Here is a 20,275-nt window from a genome sequence, read left to right as displayed (position 1 = left end):
TCTAAATCTTGCAAGAGGTTGCCCTCCAGCCCACCCCAGCTGTCACTTACCGCACCATCGGGGGCATTCTCGACTTCTATGTGTTTTTGGGAAACACTCCAGAGCAAGTTGTTCAAGAGTATCTAGAGGTAAACTTACGATACCATGACTACAACTGAGGAAATAAATCCCAAGAAGCACAAAGAGAAGTAAATTTAATATGCAGATGTGAGGCACAAAAGTCTGCTGTTATAAGCAGCTATTATAAATCTGCTACTACAATCACTCCTACTCTCAATGATTTATAAAGGGGCTAGGAAAATAGACTAACATTCCTACATTCATGAAATGGTGTGTTGGAAATTAGAGTAGATCATGTGCCCCCAAACCAGTGCTTACAACATTTTGTTAAAAATTGATATTTGCAAGGTGCCTGGGTGGCTCAGTGGATTAAAACCTCTGCATTCAGCTCAGGTCATGAGCTGAAGGCAGGGTCCTGGGGTCCTGGGATCGAGCCCCACATCAGGCTTTCTGCTCAGCAGGGAGCCTGCTTCCCCTTTCTCTCTGCCTGCCTCTCTGCCTACTTGTGATTTTGTCAAATAAATAAATACAATCTTTAAAAAAATCAAGTGTTTGCTAACTTTCATTTCACATACTTCTTTCAGCTCATTGGACGGCCAGTCCTTCCCTCATACTGGGCACTTGGATTCCATCTCAGTCGTTATGATTATGGAACACTGGAAAGCTTGAAGGAAGTCATGGAGAGAAACCGTGCGGCAGGGCTCCCTTACGTGAGTAAGGCTTTAAGTCAACTCTGGAAATAAACAAATTCCCTTGGGGAGTAAGAACAACTGCTTACAATTTCTCTGCCCGAGTTATTTTTTAAGTATCTATAATAAAAAAGATTTTTATATATTCAGAATGCTAGACTTTCTTGCGGCACTGGCCATTCCTTTAAGGAACTAGTTGTTTTTTGTTTGTTGTTGTTTTTTTTTTTTTAATAGGAAATGATACTTAGAGACCACAATTTTGGGGTTAGGAATACAGTCTGTTTGTGTCTGTTTTTCTTAGAACATTTTATTAGTAAAATTTTCTTATGCTATTGTATTGACTACATTTATATAATGTGTTTTTACTTGAGTTCTCAAAGCACTTCTTTCCCTAGTTTAAGTGAGCAAAACCATATAGTATGTACATTTAAAAATAGAATATTTTAATATTTTGAATGGCTAAATTTGAACATGTCTCTTCTGTCTTGGAGCATGAGGCCTTTCAGTAGGTACAAAGGAAAAAGCCCAGTCATCTCTAGAATAATCCTCTTCTCTTCCCCACACCTTTCCATTGGAGGCAGGCACATAGGTCCTAGAGCAAGTGTCAGTTTCATACAGGTAGAATTAGGAAAAAACAAATGCCAAAGAACACTGGAGTTAGAAGAGAAGCAACAAGACAAAACACGAGGAGTAAAATGCAGGAGATGTAGGACAGACTGTCTCTTCTCCCCTTCCGTTTGTGGATGGGCTAGGATTTAGGTAGAGATACATATATTTTTTTAATTATGTTCAGTTAGCATATAGTACATCAGCAGTTTTTGATGTCGTGTTCAACGATTCATTAGTTGCTTATAAACCCATCACATCACATGGCGGCCTCATTACCGGTCACCCAGTTACACCACCTGTTTTTGATAGCCTTAGTGATTTGCTGTGATTGGTGTGGTTTATTTGTTAGATTGGTTTTGAGTGACGGAGGGGGCCGGTTGACAAGGCCAGGTGATGCAGTTAACCTGGTTCCAGGGCTGAGGGTCAGGCCTTAGGGACACAACGGGTCCTCTGTTTTTGAAATTGCTATTGGAAAACAAGCACTTAGATGCTAGGGACTGATCAAGAACCTGGCTTCGAGCCCGGCATGCAGTCAGCATGTATGGTGGATAATAACAGTGATGATTTGACTGAGTCATTTGAACAGGGAATGTCCCGCGAGCTGAATTGTGGAGTTTGTGTATGCTTTCAGGATGTCCAGCATGCCGATATTGATTACATGGATGCGAGGAAGGACTTCACTTATGACCCAGTCAATTTTAAAGGCTTCCCTGAGTTTGTTGAAGAGTTACACAGTAACAGTCAGAAGCTGGTCATCATCGTGGTACGGGCCATCCTCTTTTCCCCCTGGATCATCAGGTGCCGGCTCTTCCTTACCTTTACAGCAACCTCCCTCTCCTTCACCCCCCAATTCCCAGTCTCCTTTCTGTGCCTCGAGCTTGAAGCTGGGTTCTCCATTGTGTTTTTTCTTTTCTTAGGATCCAGCCATCTCCAACAGCTCTTCCCCCAGCAATCCCTATGGCCCGTATGATAGGGGTTCCAGCATGAAGATATGGGTGAATGCTTCAGACGGGGTGACCCCACTCATTGGGGAGGTAACTAAACAGGGGGCCTGGGGACCGGTGACGGGGCTGTTGCAGAGTGTGCGTGTGTGCGCACATGTATGTATTTGCATGTGTTTAATTGTCTTGACACTTCAGATGCCTTATATATGCTGGGGATACACATGTCTCCCTGTCCCTTCAGCCCCAGACCCCTAACAGCCACCTAGCTCTATATTCATTTAATTGACTCTGATCAGTGTTTTTCTTTTTCTCCTGCAGGTCTGGCCTGGAAAAACTGTGTTTCCTGATTATACCAACCCCAACTGTGCTGTTTGGTGGGCAAAAGAATTTGAGCTTTTCCACAACCAAGTAGAGTTTGATGGAATCTGGATTGTGAGTTCTTAATACTCTGAATATTCGGTGACTGATGTTCAGACTGTGTGTTTCTATATCATCGAGTCAAGGAACATGGCAGGAAGAGGAGGAGAAAAAAAGCACATAGGGCAGTCATTCTGATATTCCTTATGTTACTATTCAAATAATCTTACTGAAACATGTAGCTTAGAATCTAAATCAGATCATTAGGCCTGGAAGTAAACTCAGAAATTTTTTTTCCCCGAATCCAGCTTTTCTTTTAAAATGAATGAATCGAAAGACACAAAAATCAGTCATATATGCCTTATATTGTCTCAAACGTATATTGGTTTATTCAGTTGCCAGCACAGCAAGAGCTCTTTTCTTTGGACGCAGTGAACAAATTGATCAGAACCAAAGTCCCTGGGTGCATGACAAAACTGTGGGGGTGGTAAGGATGAATGTCACATACGATATCAAATGGAAACAAATTCAAAGCAACAGATGTTCAGCAAAATTTAGGGAGCTCTAGAGTTGAACTTTTTTCTATTTTTAAGAGAAGTACAGAAAATTTGAACAATACAGAAAGTTAAAAAGATGAAAGCAAAAACCCTCTAAAATGTTAACCAAAAACATCTACCATCGACATTTTGGTACGCATCTTCCCAGAACCCTCATCTGCCCGGCTGTTGGCATGGGCTTGCCCCCTCACTTTCTCTAGGTATGTATTTGTGTGTGTGTGTGTGTGTGTGTGTGTATCTAGTGTATATATATATATATATATATATACATATATGTATGTATAGATAGAATATGTGTGCATTCATAGCTGTATTGGGGTATATAGATAACATATAAGTTGATATATATAGAAGCATATGAATCGCGATCTTTTATCACCTAATGTTTTTGAACATTTTTCATTTTCCATGATTATAGACATAGAGCATTTTGAAGGGATTTTAAGAACTTTCTCTGTGAAAGCTTCTGTGGGTAGAAAAGACAGGAACATCTATTTCCCTCCATGTGCATAAGAACCTCTTTAAAGATGAAATATCTAGAATCATTTCTCTGATTTCTTAAAAAAAACAAAAAAAGGAGACAAACATCAGTACAACATAAGGGGGAATGTTACTCTTCCTTTGTGGTAGTTTTGCTCTTTGTCTTGTAGGATATGAACGAAATCTCCAACTTCGTTGATGGTTCCGTTTCAGGATGTTCCACGAACAATCTAAATTACCCCCCATTCACTCCTAGTAAGTCTTGGTGGTAGTATAATTAAAGTGGCAATGCATATTTGGCGTTCTACATTCATAAGGATAGATACGAACCACCCGGTAAGGGAGTTTGTGCATAAGTGTACGTAGGGAGGGGAAAATGTGAGTAATATATACAGAAAATTAGGAAAGAAAACCAAAGCACTCCAAGCTCTCCTAAATGAGGCATAAATTCAAAGGGGGCCACTAATCTTTCTACCAACAGGCTGAGCTGTTTCTAGGGCAAGGTCCAGAGAACATTCAGCACAGAAGCCAGAGGCTAGTGGTTAGTTGGTATTATTCTGTAATGCGTATCCCTCGAGGTCAGGGCTTACTAGAAAGAGACCGTGTAACTGGGCTTGCTCTTTGGATGAGGGTGAAGTCTGGTGATTCCAAGAGTGTGAAGAACAGATGTGAAATGTAGGATGAAAAAGAAGCCAGGACCCATGGCCTTGAAGGGAATCAGAGTCCCTGAATATACTAGTGAGCTCTGGCTGACCTCTGAACAACATCATCTCTCAGGGGATGGCCCCAGAATCCCAGCATTTGCTGTAGTTTGAAGAAAGCTAGAGGCTCACAGATACATTTTATCTTGATTGAGGAAAGAACGAGGTGCTAGCATTATAGCATCTTGGAAGACTTCCAGTGGGGTGAGGAAATAGGACATTGGGGCAGATGGGCCAGGGATTTGCATGGGGGTGAAACAGTTTGCACTTCATTCTCTTGGCGATGGAAGCTATTTATGTTTTCATATAAGGGAATTAAGGTAGTCAAATTGTTTTAGAAATATTAATCTGGCGTTAGTGTGCAGTATGAATTCGAAGACCAATAGTTCAGAAGTAAATAAGCTATTAACTGGGTGTGGTGCATAAACAACGAATTTTGGAACACTGAAAAAAAATTAAAAAAATAAATAAAAATTAAAAAAAAGAAATTGCAGTCATTAATATGCAAATGTAATTTGGATCAGAGTCAGAATGGTACAATGAGAATAGAAAAGAATAGAAGCATGAGAGAGAGTGAGGAGGCAGGCTTTTAACTCTCTGGTCAGAGGAGAAAAGGGGTGAACAATTAATTTACACTTTCATCCATTATTTCTATTCTTGGACCACATGGTTTGACTCTGTTTGCAGAATTCGGATTAAACCTCAAGTCTAACTGGATCCTCTGGCTTCTAAGGGCCTGCCTTGAGCCACATGAGCACCTAGAGTGGAAGAGTGTGTATGGGGCAGAAAAATTTATTTATATATCAGAGAAACTACTCCAAACATATAACCCTCTGACAGTCAGGAAGCTGTGTGATCATTTGCAGGTTGGCCACAATAGATCCCTGCCTAGAGTGCCCCTGTTCCGGTTGTGCTACTGGGTAGTCCAGGAGCAGGGAATGTGCCTCAGAGGCTCTCATTAACCTATTCCCTCTTCTGCCCCAGGAATCCTGGATGGGTACCTGTTCTGCAAGACTCTCTGCATGGATGCAGAGCAGCACTGGGGCAAGCAGTATGATGTCCACAATCTGTACGGCTACTCCATGGCAATTGCCACGGCAGAGTAAGACCACTGTTGCTATGGACTTCCTACATGATCAGATTACTGATCTTTGTTCCATGCCATATGTGTTATTTTTAAGAACCCTGCAAGCTAAACAGGGTTATTATACTGAATGAATGAAGAAACTACCCAGCACATAGGGAAGAAGGAATCCGGGAAATGCATATGGAATGTATAAAACGAAAGAATGGAGGAATACATGAATGGAAGGCTGGAAGAGATAGAAGTAACTTGACCAAGGGCAAGCAACTAATACCTTGTAAAAGCATATTTTAAACCATTTTTGCATAAATCCCAAACCCATACATTTTCCTCTCTGCCACACTGTATGGGGTATGGAGGGTAAAGTAACTTACAGACTTCATGTGCCTCAGGGTTTTGGATACAGGTTCAGCATTCTTCTACCACGCTGTGTATACCCTTGTTTGTAGACTCAAATTCTACAGTGGGGGAAACGTGCTGAAAATTTGCTCTAACGGTAACAGCAGGAAGCCAGACCAAAGCCACATTCATTCATTAGCAAAGTCATGGTGTAAGTTTAGCCATCTTGAAAGTTGTTTGAAAAATTACAAAGCAAAAGGTTAAAAACAGACATATAGACTTACAATTTAAAAAATACAGATAGGAGTGCCTGGCTGGTGCAGTCAGTTAAGTATCTGACTCCTAGTTTCAGCTCAGGTCATGATCTCAGGATCATCAGATTGAGCCCTGGATCAGGTTCTGCACTCAGGACAGAATCTGCTTGGGATTTTTCTCTCACTCCCTCTATGGCTTTCCTGCTGGTGCTCCGTCTCTCTTAAAATAAATAAATAATTTTAAAAAATATAGATGATACATATTTATAGTTACTTATAAAACTACACATATGTATCTATACATTTAAAAAGTCTTATTTATTACAAAATTATGACCGAAGTGTCTCTACTTAAAAACAATTTAAGTTCCAAAAAGCTGTTCATAAATTCACTTTTTGCATGTGTTTAAAATCATGCAATGTGAAAGATCAGTGTATATCCATCTATGTAAAATTAAATTTCACCTTTGTTCCATAAAAATTGTACCTCTAGCAACTAGCCTTTTCAACAAGACTTTTTAAAGCCTGCTTTTAAAAATCTTGGAAATTATGGATTTAATGAGGTACATAAAACACCTTAGAAAGAAGCAAAATAAAATGGAAACATACTCAACGGTGCAGTCTGCTTCCACAGCATCTCTAACCCACTAGGAGGGAGTTAAAAGGCAATGATCCTCATCATTGTCACTGTATCTGAGGGCTGAGACATGCTGAGATCACACACTGACTCCTTAAGTTTCTCTCCCTTTCTAGAGCTGTCAAGACTGTGTTCCCTAATAAGAGAAGCTTTATTATAACCCGTTCTACCTTTGCGGGATCTGGCAAGTTTGCAGCCCACTGGTTGGGAGACAATGCGGCCACCTGGAATGATCTTCGGTGGTCCATCCCTGGCATGCTGGAATTCAATCTTTTTGGTATCCCAATGGTGAGTCCACATCCCTACTTCAAGCCCCAGAAAACCTCTTCTAGAAAATTCTCAGAGTATGACATTCACCTTTCCTACCCTTCCTGGCCCAGGGATTTAATGTCTTGAGAACAAAGGCTTCATCTACATTAGTATGGCTCTGATACTACAACATACTTTCCTGTACTGACTTATTAAGATAGAAAGTACAACCTTGAATTGTTATTGTTGGAATATTTTTTTCTATTAAGGTATAACATACACACACAAAAAGTACACATATCCTTCAGTATATAGTTGATGGATTTTATAAGCTGAACACATGTGTGTATCCAGCACCCACATGAGGAAACTTAACATTGCCAGGTCCCTAGAGCTGGGTTTGACATCTGTTAGTTAAATTGAACATATATATTTATGGAGCCGTTACTATGTGCCAGGTACTGAGTTAGGTATGCAGGGTGAGGGTAGAGAAAAGCATAAATATTACAGAAGCACCTTCTCTTTCCTCTTACATAGAAAATACATAACCAATAATTATGAAAAACTAGGGGCATGTTAATTAAATATTGAGGGAAATCCTAGTTCTGACAAGATTATAAGGAACACAGGGAGTCAGGGCAACAAGTGAGAAGAAATATCACGGAACAGGTTGCACTTGAGTTTACCCTTGAAAAGTGGGCTTATTTTACCAGACTAATGGAGAGGTCATTTTAAGTTTGAGAAATAAACATGAGGAAAAGCAGTAAGGGGGAGAATTTGATGTGTTTATAAGGATTAGTTTGTAGGACTGGAGTGGAGAGTGGACTGGAAAGGTGGGTTGGAGCCAGGTTTTGAGGAGCGGCTAGCTAAGCTGTGAGGAAACCTTGGAGATGTTTGAATATGTGACTGATGGAGTCAGATTTAGGCTTTGAGAAGTTAATTCTAATAGTGGTATGGTCAAATAATATTGGCAGTAATCTTAGTCCTACCCATCAAAAAGCTGTTGTATGTTGGGGCACCTGGGTGGTGCTGTTGGTTGGGTGTTTGACTCTTGGTTTCAGCTCAGGTCATGGTCTTGGCGTAGTGGAATGGGGCCCCACATCAGGCTCCACACTCAGCAGGGAGACTGCTTGGGACTCTCCCTCTCCCTCTGCCCCCCATCCCCCACCACTCACTCACTCTCTCTCTCTCTGTCAAATAAATCAGTAAATCTTTAAAAAACAAAAGCTATTGTATGTCAAGTGTTTTTCTTACATTATGTCATTTACGAAAACCCTGTGTAGCTAATTAACACCCATTTAATGAAACAAGGAAACTGAGGCACATAAGGTTGAAGTAGCTTATTCATGGTCATCTGACGGTGATGAGTGGGCATAGGGGGAGTTCCTGGGTGGCTCAGTTGGTTAAGCATCTGACTCGATTTCAGCTCAGGTTGTGAGATAGAACCCCGTGTCAGGCTGTGTGCTGGTTGTGGTGCCTGCTTAAGATTCCCTCTCCCTCTGCCCCTCTCTTAAAAAAAAAAAGAAGAGTGAACATGTGATGTGACCCAATTCTGATCAGATTCTATAAGCCTTCTCAGGAAGTCCCTTATGGGAAGCAACAAGGGTGGGATAATGGAGGTGAGGTAAATGTTCTGTCTGTGTGTCCTTCCAGGTGGGTGCTGACATATGTGGCTTCGCGCTGGATGCCCCTGAGGAGCTCTGCAGGCGGTGGATGCAGCTGGGGGCATTCTATCCATTCTCCAGGAATCACAATGGCCAAGGCTATAAGGTAAGGCTCCCAGGAGACATGATCAAAATAAGATCAGGATCTGCCTGCATCCTCACCAAGACATCAGGCGAGCCAACCTCCTACCTGGTGCTTCACTTTGGCTAATTTGCAATTAACCAGGACCTCTGACATGCCATTAAAATGTTCTGCTGTCACAGAGTCTGGTTTTGGTACTGCTGCAGTTAAGGAGATGGTTAGTCTGTGAAGGTTTTCATTAAATTTCTGTACACTCTGACTGCGTTGCTAATTTTGTTATGAGAGTCAGATGAAGAAGTACTTCAGAATGATTGACATAACAGGTGGTGAATGGCACTTACTGGTGAAGCGATTCTGCCCACCTGTATGGCTCAGAGGCCAAGTTTACACCCTAGGCTCCAGGTCTTTGAGGAAGGACACTCTTGGGTTCTGAAGAAGGGGGTCTGGAGTTCTCCAGATGCTTCTGTCATTCACAGCCAGGTCACAGTGGCAACCTCTTGCTCCTCCTCCCAGGCCCAGGATCCTGCCTCTTTTGGAGCTGACTCTCTGCTGTTGAACTCCTCCAGGCACTACCTTACCATCCGCTACACCCTGTTACCCTACCTCTATACCCTCTTCTACCGTGCCCACAGCCGGGGGGACACGGTGGCCAGGCCCCTTCTGCATGAGTAAGTTCACCTCATCCAAAGAGCTTTTGTTAATGTGGGTGGCAACATGGACTGTTTGATCAAATACCAGCGTGAATATTGAGACACTTTGAATGGTTATTCAGATACATGTGTATTTTTTTAACTGAGTTACGCAGCCTCCATACTGTTCTAGAGGTATATTTAAATGGTATAGTCTGTTCCCTTTTGGGGATAGAAGTAGACTAAAACTTTGGGGCTTTGGGGTATTTTTTCTGCCACCAATTAATTCTTTATCTTACACAAATCATTTAAGTTCTGTAATCCTTCGTTGCTTGATTCTTTTTTTTTAAAAGATTTTATTTATTTGTTTGAGAGACAGTGAGAGAGAGCATGAGCGAGGAGAAGGTCAGAGGGAGAAGCAGACTCCTTGTAGAGCTGGGATCCCGATGCAGGACTCAATCCTGGGATTTCGGGATCATGACTTGAGCAGAAGGCAGTCATCCAACCAACTGAGCCACCCAGGCGTCCTTTGTTTTTTGATTCTTAATTTAAAAGTTTTGATAGTGTGAACAGGACGGTATCTTCTGTAATGCACCGTGTTCAGGCCCTGGGATGAACCTGTCGTTTACACATGAATAAGAATATTACAGAGGAGACCCTTGGGTGGCTCAGCCAGTTGAGTGTCTGCCTTCAACTTGGGTTATGATCCCAGAGTCCTGGACTCCCTGCTCAGCGAGGAGCCTGCTTCTCCCTCTGCCTACCACTCCTCCTGCTCATGCTCTCCATCTCTCTCTCTCTCTCTCTCTCTGGCAAATGGATAAATAAAAATCTTTTTTAAAAAAACAATACTACAGAAGATTTCTAGAATTCCAGAATTTTTACTGCCAGCCAATGAGCATCTCCAACTTAATTCTGAATAAAGCCACTTAAGAGTCTTTTCATATGAAAATGCAGTTAACTCCCTCAGTTGTCTGACATTCTAGGCTCTCAGGCACCTATCTGCTATTAGTATTATTATTATTACTATTATTGCTATTATTATACATTCATTATTTTGAGTCCATTTTTACCGCCTCCTGGAATTCCCTGTTGAAAGGCAGCTGCCCGAAAAGCGAAAAGAGTAGAATTTTAAATTATCTGCTATGTGCCATGATCACATTCAGTTCCTTCTTGATAGTCTTCTGAAGTTTGGGGAGGTATTGCTTGCTACGCTTATTTTATTTAAAGGGGCAGATGGTGATCAGACTTGGAGTCCGGATCCCGCCCAGCATTCATCTAGCCCGGGAGAAGCGTCTGGCCAAAGAGAAGAAAAGGAGAATGCCTGGGTCGGGGAAAGTGGATCTGCCTCCCAGGGCTCAGACGCAGGACTTGAGCAGGTGTCCCAGAATAATGCAGAGGGTTACCACAGACAGGTGGCCTGCATGTTTTAGACAGTTGCGGGGAGAGAGTTGTCAGGAAGCCTTGGCCCGGATCTCAGCGAATGTCTCTCTGTCTCCAGGTTCTATGGGGACAGCAGTACGTGGGATGTGCACCAGCAGTTTTTATGGGGCCCTGGGCTCCTGATCACTCCGGTTCTGGATGAGGTAAGTGTCCCACAGAGGCACCCGGAGGGTCTCTGCTTCTATTTCTGCTACCCTCCAAACTCTTCTATTCCTAGGCCCATTTTTCTTCTCTTTATTCCAAGCCTGAGTCCAGCCTCCACGCCTGAGCTGGCACTGAGGACAGCATGCTGAGGTTTGGGGAAGTTGGAGATGGGTTACATAGGAGTCTTTTTTTTTTTTTTCTAACCAAGTTCCCAATAAGTGTAGAAGCATCTGCTGGTGGCTCTGGGTTTGGGAATAGTCCTATTCATCATCAGAGTCTCCTGGTAGATCCTACTTGCTCTGTGAGGTAGAGGCAGAATGGAGCAGGGACCCAGCACTGTCTTTAAGGTTGGGTGGAATCGGGGTGTGATTGTTGCCTCTGCCTCTTAGCACCATGTGGCCTGGGGCAAGTGCCTCAGCTGGAAAGGAGAGATCATGAGAGTATCTGCCACCAGAGACAGGTGAGAGGATTACATGCGTTCATGTAAAGCTGGAATTTTTACCACAACATGTATTTCCATATTATTATTATTCCTAATGTGATTCCACTGGGATTTTCCCTTGTGTTGCAAATTATTGCTTCTGTTATTCCTGTTAGAAGAAAGGCACGATTGGATAACAGAGAAAAGAAAGGCCACTTATGCTCTCTCAGTATACGGTTAAGAAACTCCCTTGGGAGTGCTAAGAAATCCATTTTATCCCCTTCAGAGGCCGAGTCACAAAGAACAATATTTTGTTTCAATTTCAGGGTGCAGAGAAAGTGACGGCATATATGCCTGATGCTGTCTGGTACGATTATGAGACTGTAAGTAGCTTTGACTTTTCTTAACTCCTCAAGACCACAGCTCCATAGATAAGATGCCTCCCTGGTTAGAGGAAGATCTGTCCACACCCTGAAGAGGGTTTCTGTGCTGTTTCTTGTCATTTCGTAGCACAGTGGGTAAAGTGAGCCTAAATCACTTCATGTTAGTCATGAAGAGATCTGGAAAAAAAAAAAAACCTTTTATACACTTTATTCAACAGTAAGATAAGGGCAAATATTGGAGGGTCCCATGGAGAAATTCAGCTGGGTCAGGAGTCAGCTAGCTTGTTTAAAACTATCAGTTCATCTAATATATGTCAGATAGCCTTGGCATGACGTAAACGCTCCCCCAAACTCCCAAGTGATGGCAAAAACCTGTTCTTAATTTGTTTCCTTCCTCTCGCTTGATTGTCTGACTAGACACTAAGTCAGCTTGGTGGAAAAACGAGAGAGCTGCGGACAGCTCAGCCCATGGGTATGAGGGGGGTGCGAGTGGGCCACCCTGCCAAGGTGCTTGACGTGTGTCTGCCTGCACCAGGGGGCCCGAGTGAGATGGAGGAAGCAAAGTGTGGAGATGGAACTTCCTGGAGACAGAATCGGACTTCACCTTCGAGGAGGCCACATCTTCCCCACACAACAGCCAGCCACCACCACGGTGGCCAGGTAGAGCATGGCAGGAGTTCCCTTCTAGGGCGAGGCTGGTGACAAAGCTGGTCATTTCCATCCCCCTATGTTGCCCATGCAGAAAATGCTGAAGCTTTCCATGGTGTATGGGAGGAAGGGGGCCGGGGTGTGTGTGACCCTTGCATTTCTGTTGGCCCTTTCTGAGGAAGTTGTGATTTACAAGATGGATTTTGAAAGAACTTACTCCCTGTCCTTACTTAAACCTCCTGCATTTCTCCTCAAAGCACACTGGCTGCTGGAGTGGTCTTCCTTCTGGTTTTCCCCAGAACCGGTTTAATTTTAGCACTGAAAGTTTCATGTCTTGGGAAACCTCTCAGTTCTGGGCAGACAGGGACTGTTGATCACCCTACTTGCTTGGCCAGATCATTCATCCATTGTGCTATGCTCTTGACTCATTCATTCTTCTTCTAGGGAGAGGGAGTCCACTTTCCATTGCCCTATGATCTCGATTTCCCATTCCTTATCTCCCAGTGAGCCATTTCTTTCCTGTGATACAGAACAGCATACAAAAATTACTTACTCACTTCAAATCTCCTTCGTAGCACTGATTTCTTCTTTATGAGTCTTTGATTCTGAAATTCTAGACTCCATCTGTACTAAAGACGTGCACATCTCTACATGTCTCTAAAAGTCTTATTTTTAATAGACTGGGGGTTCTTTGGAGGTTAGAAATCTTTTTTTTTCTTCTAAACTTTCCTTACTACCTTAATTTTTCATATTGCAGACTTCTTATGATAATGAGGCAAAATTCTACATCTAACACCAAATGTTTTCTTTGTATCTAATTGTTCAGCTTCAGGCTGTTCTGCATACTGATACCAAAATTATCTTTCCAAAATGAAGATTTTTTTTTTCCTTGTTGCTCTCCTGTGTGGAGTCCAAATTCTTTCATGAGGAGGGTGTTCAGGCCAATCACAATCTGGTTACAAGTTAACTGTGCCTCTGGAGACATCTGAGTGCACTCCCGTAGACCAGCCATGCCCAAAGCCGGATGTTCCCAGACATACCCATCTATTGGACGGCATTTGGGCTTCTGTACTTCTTAGCCCCTCCAACATCCTTTGCCTGGTGCATTCTTAATGACTTTCCAAATTAAAGATTTCATTTGCAAGAAAGCTTCCTTAATTCTTCCAGCAGAGGGAGTGATGCCACTCCAAACTTTTTTTTTTTTTTTTTTTTTTATCCTTCTTTTGTATACTGTTCAATATTATTTTGTGCCTTAGCTGAGAAAATTCTGTCTAAAATCCTTTGGAAAGTCCAAATTATTGTTCATTGTTTCTGCCAACTTTCCTTCATTACCTGGTATGTTTAGTAATGTTTTTGTTTTTCAAGTGTAATGATCTTAGGGATCCAGACATGGGTCTCATTCCTTCAGAGAGGATTTGCCTCTTTTCTTCAGTTGCAAGTCAGGACTGCTGTCAGCTTGAGGTCACCTGAAGCAGCATTTAAGTATCATGTGTTGGGTGGGTCTTTCTGGGTGCCTGGTGTCCCCCAGAATATTTAGTCAGCCACACTGCTGGAAGTGCCATTTTAGACTCCTGTAAGTCTTTTGACTTTTGTGTCACTCTACTTTCTGCCTTGAGTATGCAGTGAACATGTTTAATCCTTCTCATAATATTTAAGCTCATCAATGGAGTTGTGATCTATTCATCTTTGTATTTCTTAGACTTGCTAAAAAACAAGAGCTACTTAATACATGTGTGTTAAAAGAGAAAGCAGGTGATTTGACTGATAACGGAACCTGCCTTGCATAGGGCACAGTGGGGGGCTGACCTGGGAAAGAGCAGAAAGTATGATGTTAGTGACGGACCAGTGGGAGCAGGAAACTGGGAGGGGGTCTGGGGAGCGGTGACACAAGGAGAGATTAAATGTCAAATGGCTCTTTCTCTCTTTCTCTCCACCCATGTACTTACCACCTTTTTGAGCCATGTTTTGTGTTTCATATTTTAAATTATAAAGAAGATAACTATTGTGTTTTATATTCCTCTCTAAATGAATTAATAATAAATAATCAGATTAGGAAAATTGCTATTAAATAGGTGGGATTTATTGTATTTTATTGCCTTCTGAGTAAAAATGGAGTCACTTTCTTTGTCAGGAAATATATCCCCCTAACTATAGTTAAAACGTCCCCTGCACAAACTCTAAAATTAGGCTGAACCAATTATTGTGTAGAATGTCTTTCTCTTCTAATAGTCTGTATTCTAAGTAATAGTTGCTTCAGCAACTTTTATAGTAGCAATTGCAATGATTCTGACACTTAAATTCTTGCTTCTTACATAGATGTTTATTGCTAATGTTTGCAGTATTTCTGTCTCCTGTGATGTTACTGATTCTGGAGAAAGATGCGCCTGTTGTTTTGCTTTTGTGTCTGGAGAAAAGCCAAGCCATCTCCTGCTAATAACCTTTCCCATTTGGAATCTGATAGCAGGGGCACCTGGGTGGTGTAGTTGGTGAAGCATCCAACTCTTGGTTTAGGCTTAGGTTGTGATCTCAGGGTTGTGGGGTCGAGCACCTTGTTGGGACCAGCGTTCAGGAGGGAGTCTGTTTGGCATTGTCACTCTCTCCCCCTCTGCCTCTCCTGCTTGTGTGTTCTCTCTCTCTCTCTCTCTTAAACTGATTTTGGTTGGGGTGCAAAAAAAAAAAAAAAAAAAAAAAAAAGAAAGGGAAAGAAAGCTGATGGCAACATTCCCAGCTCATTTTCATTTGGCAAAGTTCTTTGAGACATAAGTGTTTCTCTCCTTCCTAAACCTTGTTTCCAACAGCCTCCGGAACCCTCTGGGTCTTATCATTGCCCTAGATGATAACAAAGAAGCAAAAGGCGAACTTTTCTGGGATGATGGGGAAACTAAAGGTGAGCACTGTTAACGACAACCTGCGTCTGTGAGTGACTCCCACTGGTCAACCAGCCAGCGGTAGACTCTCCCCAGGCACAGCAGCGCTATTCACTCAAGAGGAAAATTTTCATGTGGGTTGCACTGTTCGTGGTTAGTGGTAGATGGACCACAGATGGAGGGAAAACATATTTTCTACCTCTTAGCATGCTCCCCTCAGACAGGCAATATATACAGGCTCTCATTTTATTGTCAACAGGCATCTGAAAAAGATGTTTTCGAGACTGTTCCTGCCATTGTAGATCTCTTCCCCCAAAATACTTGTGCACAAAAAGTCAGTGATAGGAAACACACACCATGGCAGCGAGGCAGGGTGAGAGCGTGCTCTTCTCATGAGCCTGTATCCAGACATGCTTCTTTGTGTATTCTTCTGGCTCCAGTATACTAACAACTCTCGGGGCCCAGGCTTAGGCAATAGGTTCACTTGAGGCATATGCCTTGGAAGCACTTGGAAGGGAATCATTTCAAGAGTAAGTAGGAATGAAAAGGGAAAACAGTGGCCTGGCCTTGGAGACTCTGTCTCTAATCTTATCGTTCTCAAGATGAAGCTTTCAGTACAGCCCAGGGGTGATGGCTTCTTCAGTAGTGGGCAGGGCAGAGGCTGACTCACCTTTCTCGCACTTCCAGATACTGTGGCCAATCAAGTTTATCTCTTTTGTGAGTTTTCTGCCACCCAAGTAAGTAGCACATTTTTATGATTCTTAGGTGTGGGCTTTTCTCTGACAGCCTATGTGTGTTTGTGTATGTGTGAAATTACATTTATGGCCTCATATGCCTTTATGACTGTAGGTGAGCACGTTTCTGCTTTCTTTTGGAAGATAAAAGAACTTTGTTTTTATTATTATTTGTTTTTATTTTAATTCCAGTTAGTTACCATGCAGTGTTATATTAGTTTGAGGTGTACAATATAGTTATTCAGCACTTCCGTAGATCACCCAGTGCTTAGATGGGGACGTTTCAATTTATGACTTAATTCCCAATAATTGAATCATCCATGTTGGTAAAAAAAGAGACAGTGATATGGTTAAATCACAGTAGTCAGCCTTTTAAAAAAAATTCTCTGTGTGTGTTTCTCTCTTTCTTCTTCACTCAGGGGACTATTAAAAAAAATGCTTGTACTCCTTGAGCACATGTTAGTAGAGATAGCTAAGAGGCATTTGAAGCAGTTTTGGGTATCTGGTCTAGGATAGACTATTTGAGTGACTTGACAACCAATCATCAGAACTTTGTGCTTAACTGTTTTGCAGAACCACTTGGATGTGAAGATTTTGCAGTCAACGTACAAAGACCCCAATAATTTAGTATTTAAAGAGATTAAAATTCTTGGGACCCAGGAACCTACCAATGTTACCGTGAAACACAATGGTGTCCCAAGTCAGATTTCTCCTAATGTCACTTATGATTCTAACCTACAGGTAAAAATCCATTTTGTTGAGATAGTTTATCAAGAATTTATAGCTTATCGTGTTCCTTCTTGCCAAAGTCACAAGGGTTCCTGAAGGACCAGGGCACACTCTGAGGTCTGAGGTGGGGAAGTCAGAGGGTTAGGAGAGAAAAAAGCAAGGGTTAAGCCAGAGCTAGAATGGATCAGGGAGCTGCTGAGAAGCTGGAATAAGATGGCTGAAGCTAGAAAGGCAAAGTGGGAGGTGGGATCCCTATAATTAAAAATTTGAAGTGCGTTTTTCTTTACTGTGTTCAGATACATAGATTTTTTTCGCTCACACATACATTGTAAAAAATATTTCAAGTCAAAGACTCCGACCAGCTTAGCTAATGGCTACTCATTGGTTGGATAGTGATAAAAAATAATTTTTCATCAGTTGCAGTGAGACCTGATGCTCCTGAGCGAGTTGTAATCTGTTCGCCTGGTATCTTAGCATTTGAGGAATCCTTTCCTCCATCCTCCTCAGGTCAGGCCCTCCAGATGTTCTGGGACTGGGGGTTGTGGCTCAGCATGTTTGTGAGAGATCTTACAAATTTGGAGAAAATAAGTACATCTGGCATTCCGCTATAATGATGTATTGATGACATTGGCCATTTTGCCTTACAACATACGCTGAGAATACCTATATTATAGAGTTAGAAATAAAGCACAGTTGACCCTTGAACAGCATGAGGGACACTGAACCCCCCACCCATGCTATCAATAATCTGTAAGTAACTTCCGATTCCCCAGATCTTAACTACTAATAGCCTTCTACTGACCAAAAGCCTTATGGGTAAACTGTCAATTAACACATATTTTATGTATCATAAGAATTCTGTATCCTAATCTTATGATAAAGCAAGCTAAAGATAAGAAAATGTTATTAAGAGAATCATTAGGAAGAGAAAGCATTTGCAGTTCTGTACTGTATTTATTGAAAAAAACAAACCAAACATGCATATAAGTGGCCTGGACAGTTCAAACCCATGTTGTTCAAAGGACAACTTATTGTATGTTTAGTTATGTGCACTGCAAAGTGCAAGCCATTTGAGAGGTGCATATATTAAAAAAAACTCAATAAATATTTGTTATATTAATTAATATAAGAGTGAAAGAATTGTTGGTGCTTGAATTTGGGTGGTGGGGAAACACAGTTTATACACAGAAATTTACCAGGAAGGGGACAGACAGTCCAAACAACACAGAGGAAATATTTACTGATATTATACCTAATTTAATGTTCAAAGTCTAATGGCACAGCTGAGCAAAGCTGTTGGAGAAGTCAGGGTTTGAGCTGGACTTTGAGTGAGGGTGTTATCAGATAGATATTCATTCAGCTAACAAGTGATAGGAAATGGAGCAAAATGGGACTTTGAACAAATTGGGATTTTCTTCTTCATGCAATAAGTTTAGAAAGTGGTCAGTAGCCAGCTTTGGTTCAATGGCTCAAGGTTGTCAGCGTTAACTGGAAATGACAGCTTGATACCAGTTGCTGTGGCCCTATTACTACAGAATGAAAGAGGAGGCAGAAAGAAAAGGTACAGGGAAGTCCCTTAAATCAAAATGAAGATGGGCCAGCAACTCCCATGGACTTGCACTGGCCTATTAAGGGCTGCAGCTATGTTACACAGATTAAAAAATTAAGTTCTTAATTATGAACTTTAATATTCTAAGCTGAAATAGTGAGTCAGAAGGGAACTTTTATATAAGGCAGACAACTAGCAGGACATTCCACAAAAAGACACCATTTTCCTAGAAAGGGCATTTGTCTAGAAAAAGTATGCAAGGTTGAGATATCAGAGTAAGACAATCTAAGGGTTGAGACTAGCTTGACATTGGTCTGTGAATATGCTGTAACTAGAATAGGGAGGAGATCAGTTCGGACAAAGAGTTTGTGGTCAGATTTTAGAGGATCTTAGATACCAAAGTGCGATCTGATTCTTCAAGTGTGTCCTATGAATCCTTGAATCCAGGCTGTGCTATTATGAAAGCATTGCTTTGAGAGTGAGATTTGTGAAACAGGGAAATTTAAGGTGAATTCAGACTGAGAAAAGCCTGGAAAAGGGGTGATTATCCTTAGAGTGTGATTTTGTAACTCTGGGCAAATGAGGACCTGCACTATGCAAATTGATAATTAAAGAAGAGATGACAATACACAGAAAATATTAAATATTTTCATTAGTGAGACACAACGAAGCAAGGGTTCAGGTTTTGAGGCTTTGGTCTTGGAGAAATGAAGAAGTCGGGATGTTAGAAATGGAAAGGAATGTAATGATCTTTGCCAACTCCCCACTTTTGCAGTTGATGAAACTGAGACCCAAAGAATCAAAATGATTTGGCTAAGTTTCCCTAGTGGAATGGAGATGAGAACACAAGAATGTTCTTGCCACCACTCCAGACCAAGACAGGACAGTGGGCGAGGGAATGGAAGGCAAGAGCACAAGCTCGATTTTGGATGGCCCCGTGAGCTCGTGTGTGTTATGCTACCAGGGAAAACACAGGAAGGTCTTTTGTCCAAGTAAGGAAGAGGAAGGGGAATCAGGGAAAGAAAGACAATGGGTGATCACAGAAGATTTTATTTGCCTTACTTCTCTTCCAGATGTGGGGTATGAGATTCTGATAGAGTCGGCACATTTGTCTTTTCATCCTTTCCCGCCTTACATGTAGCTTTCCTCCTAGAAGTGCCAGTGGAGTGCCACTTGGATTGTTGAGTCCTCTCTGGTCTCTATTCCCTTTTCTAAAAGAGGTTTCATATCTTACAAGGACTTTGTCCTGGGGGTAAATTTCCTTGTCACTTGCTCACCCCTACAGGTTGCTCTGATCAGGGGAATCGATCTTATCCTGGGAGTAGCATACACAGTGGAGTGGGCCCTGAAGATAAAGGAAGCAGAAAAAATAGACTGTTTCCCTGATGAGAACGGTGCTTCTGCAGAAAACTGTACTGCCCGTGGCTGTGCCTGGGAGGTAACCGTCCCAACAACACCAGCGTGCATCAAAATCCTTGACACTCAACCTAGACTTTCATGAGCATAGCATCAGGACCTATGTCACCCCTTAAAACCCATAGAAAGGCAGGACTTCCAAAGGAACCTGAGTCTGTATCTGGATATAGGAATAGGAGTGGGATTTTTTTTTTTCCCCCAAATACTTTGCAAGGAGACCAGGAATTTAAAGTGATGTCCCTACCAAAGCATATATAAGGAAGTGAGTAATGGTCTGGCTTTATCTCCCTGTAAATGGCCTTTTCTAGCCCTTTGCATTTGATAATTCTAGGGTTTCATGCTGAACTGACCTTAGCTTTTCTTTCCAGGTACCCACTTCTCCAGGAGCCCCGTTTTGTTATTTCGTCAGTGATCTATACTCTGTTGGTGACGTTCAGTACCACTCACATGGAGCCACCGCGACCCTGTCTTTAAAGTCTTCTCTCTATGCCTCCGCTCTGCCCTCAGTACCTGTGACCGACCTCCGTCTGCATGTGACCTATCATAAGAATGACATGCTGCAGTTTAAGGTATGTGTCTGCAGTACCCATATGTATCAAGTGCCCACTGG

The 20,275-nt window shown here is 42.0% G+C and overlaps 1 protein-coding gene across 4 annotated transcripts in view; it reads left to right on the top strand.

The window, feature by feature from the left end:
* Window positions 1–20,275, top strand: part of MGAM (maltase-glucoamylase) — an 87,961-nt gene that overhangs the window by 35,518 nt on the left and 32,168 nt on the right. For 3 of the 4 annotated variants that reach the window (XM_059396246.1, XM_059396247.1, XM_059396245.1), the window contains exons 9-26: window positions 16–128; window positions 645–770; window positions 1,990–2,121; window positions 2,276–2,392; window positions 2,621–2,734; window positions 3,867–3,951; window positions 5,382–5,499; window positions 6,827–6,998; window positions 8,613–8,729; window positions 9,219–9,373; window positions 10,833–10,917; window positions 11,666–11,722; window positions 12,258–12,382; window positions 15,169–15,257; window positions 15,925–15,974; window positions 16,545–16,712; window positions 19,535–19,687; window positions 20,034–20,234. In XM_059396246.1, the coding sequence (XP_059252229.1) occupies window positions 16–128; window positions 645–770; window positions 1,990–2,121; window positions 2,276–2,392; window positions 2,621–2,734; window positions 3,867–3,951; window positions 5,382–5,499; window positions 6,827–6,998; window positions 8,613–8,729; window positions 9,219–9,373; window positions 10,833–10,917; window positions 11,666–11,722; window positions 12,258–12,382; window positions 15,169–15,257; window positions 15,925–15,974; window positions 16,545–16,712; window positions 19,535–19,687; window positions 20,034–20,234 (2,177 nt within the window). The remainder of the gene's footprint in view (window positions 1–15; window positions 129–644; window positions 771–1,989; window positions 2,122–2,275; window positions 2,393–2,620; window positions 2,735–3,866; window positions 3,952–5,381; window positions 5,500–6,826; window positions 6,999–8,612; window positions 8,730–9,218; window positions 9,374–10,832; window positions 10,918–11,665; window positions 11,723–12,257; window positions 12,383–15,168; window positions 15,258–15,924; window positions 15,975–16,544; window positions 16,713–19,534; window positions 19,688–20,033; window positions 20,235–20,275) is intronic. The other variant, XM_059396248.1, reaches the window with a different exon arrangement.

The sequence above is a fragment of the Mustela nigripes genome, chromosome 4 (assembly GCF_022355385.1).
Source record: "Mustela nigripes isolate SB6536 chromosome 4, MUSNIG.SB6536, whole genome shotgun sequence".
Lineage (NCBI taxonomy): Eukaryota > Metazoa > Chordata > Mammalia > Carnivora > Mustelidae > Mustela > Mustela nigripes.
The sequence above is the reverse complement of the archived record's forward strand: the minus strand, read 5'-3'. Positions and strand labels throughout refer to the sequence as shown.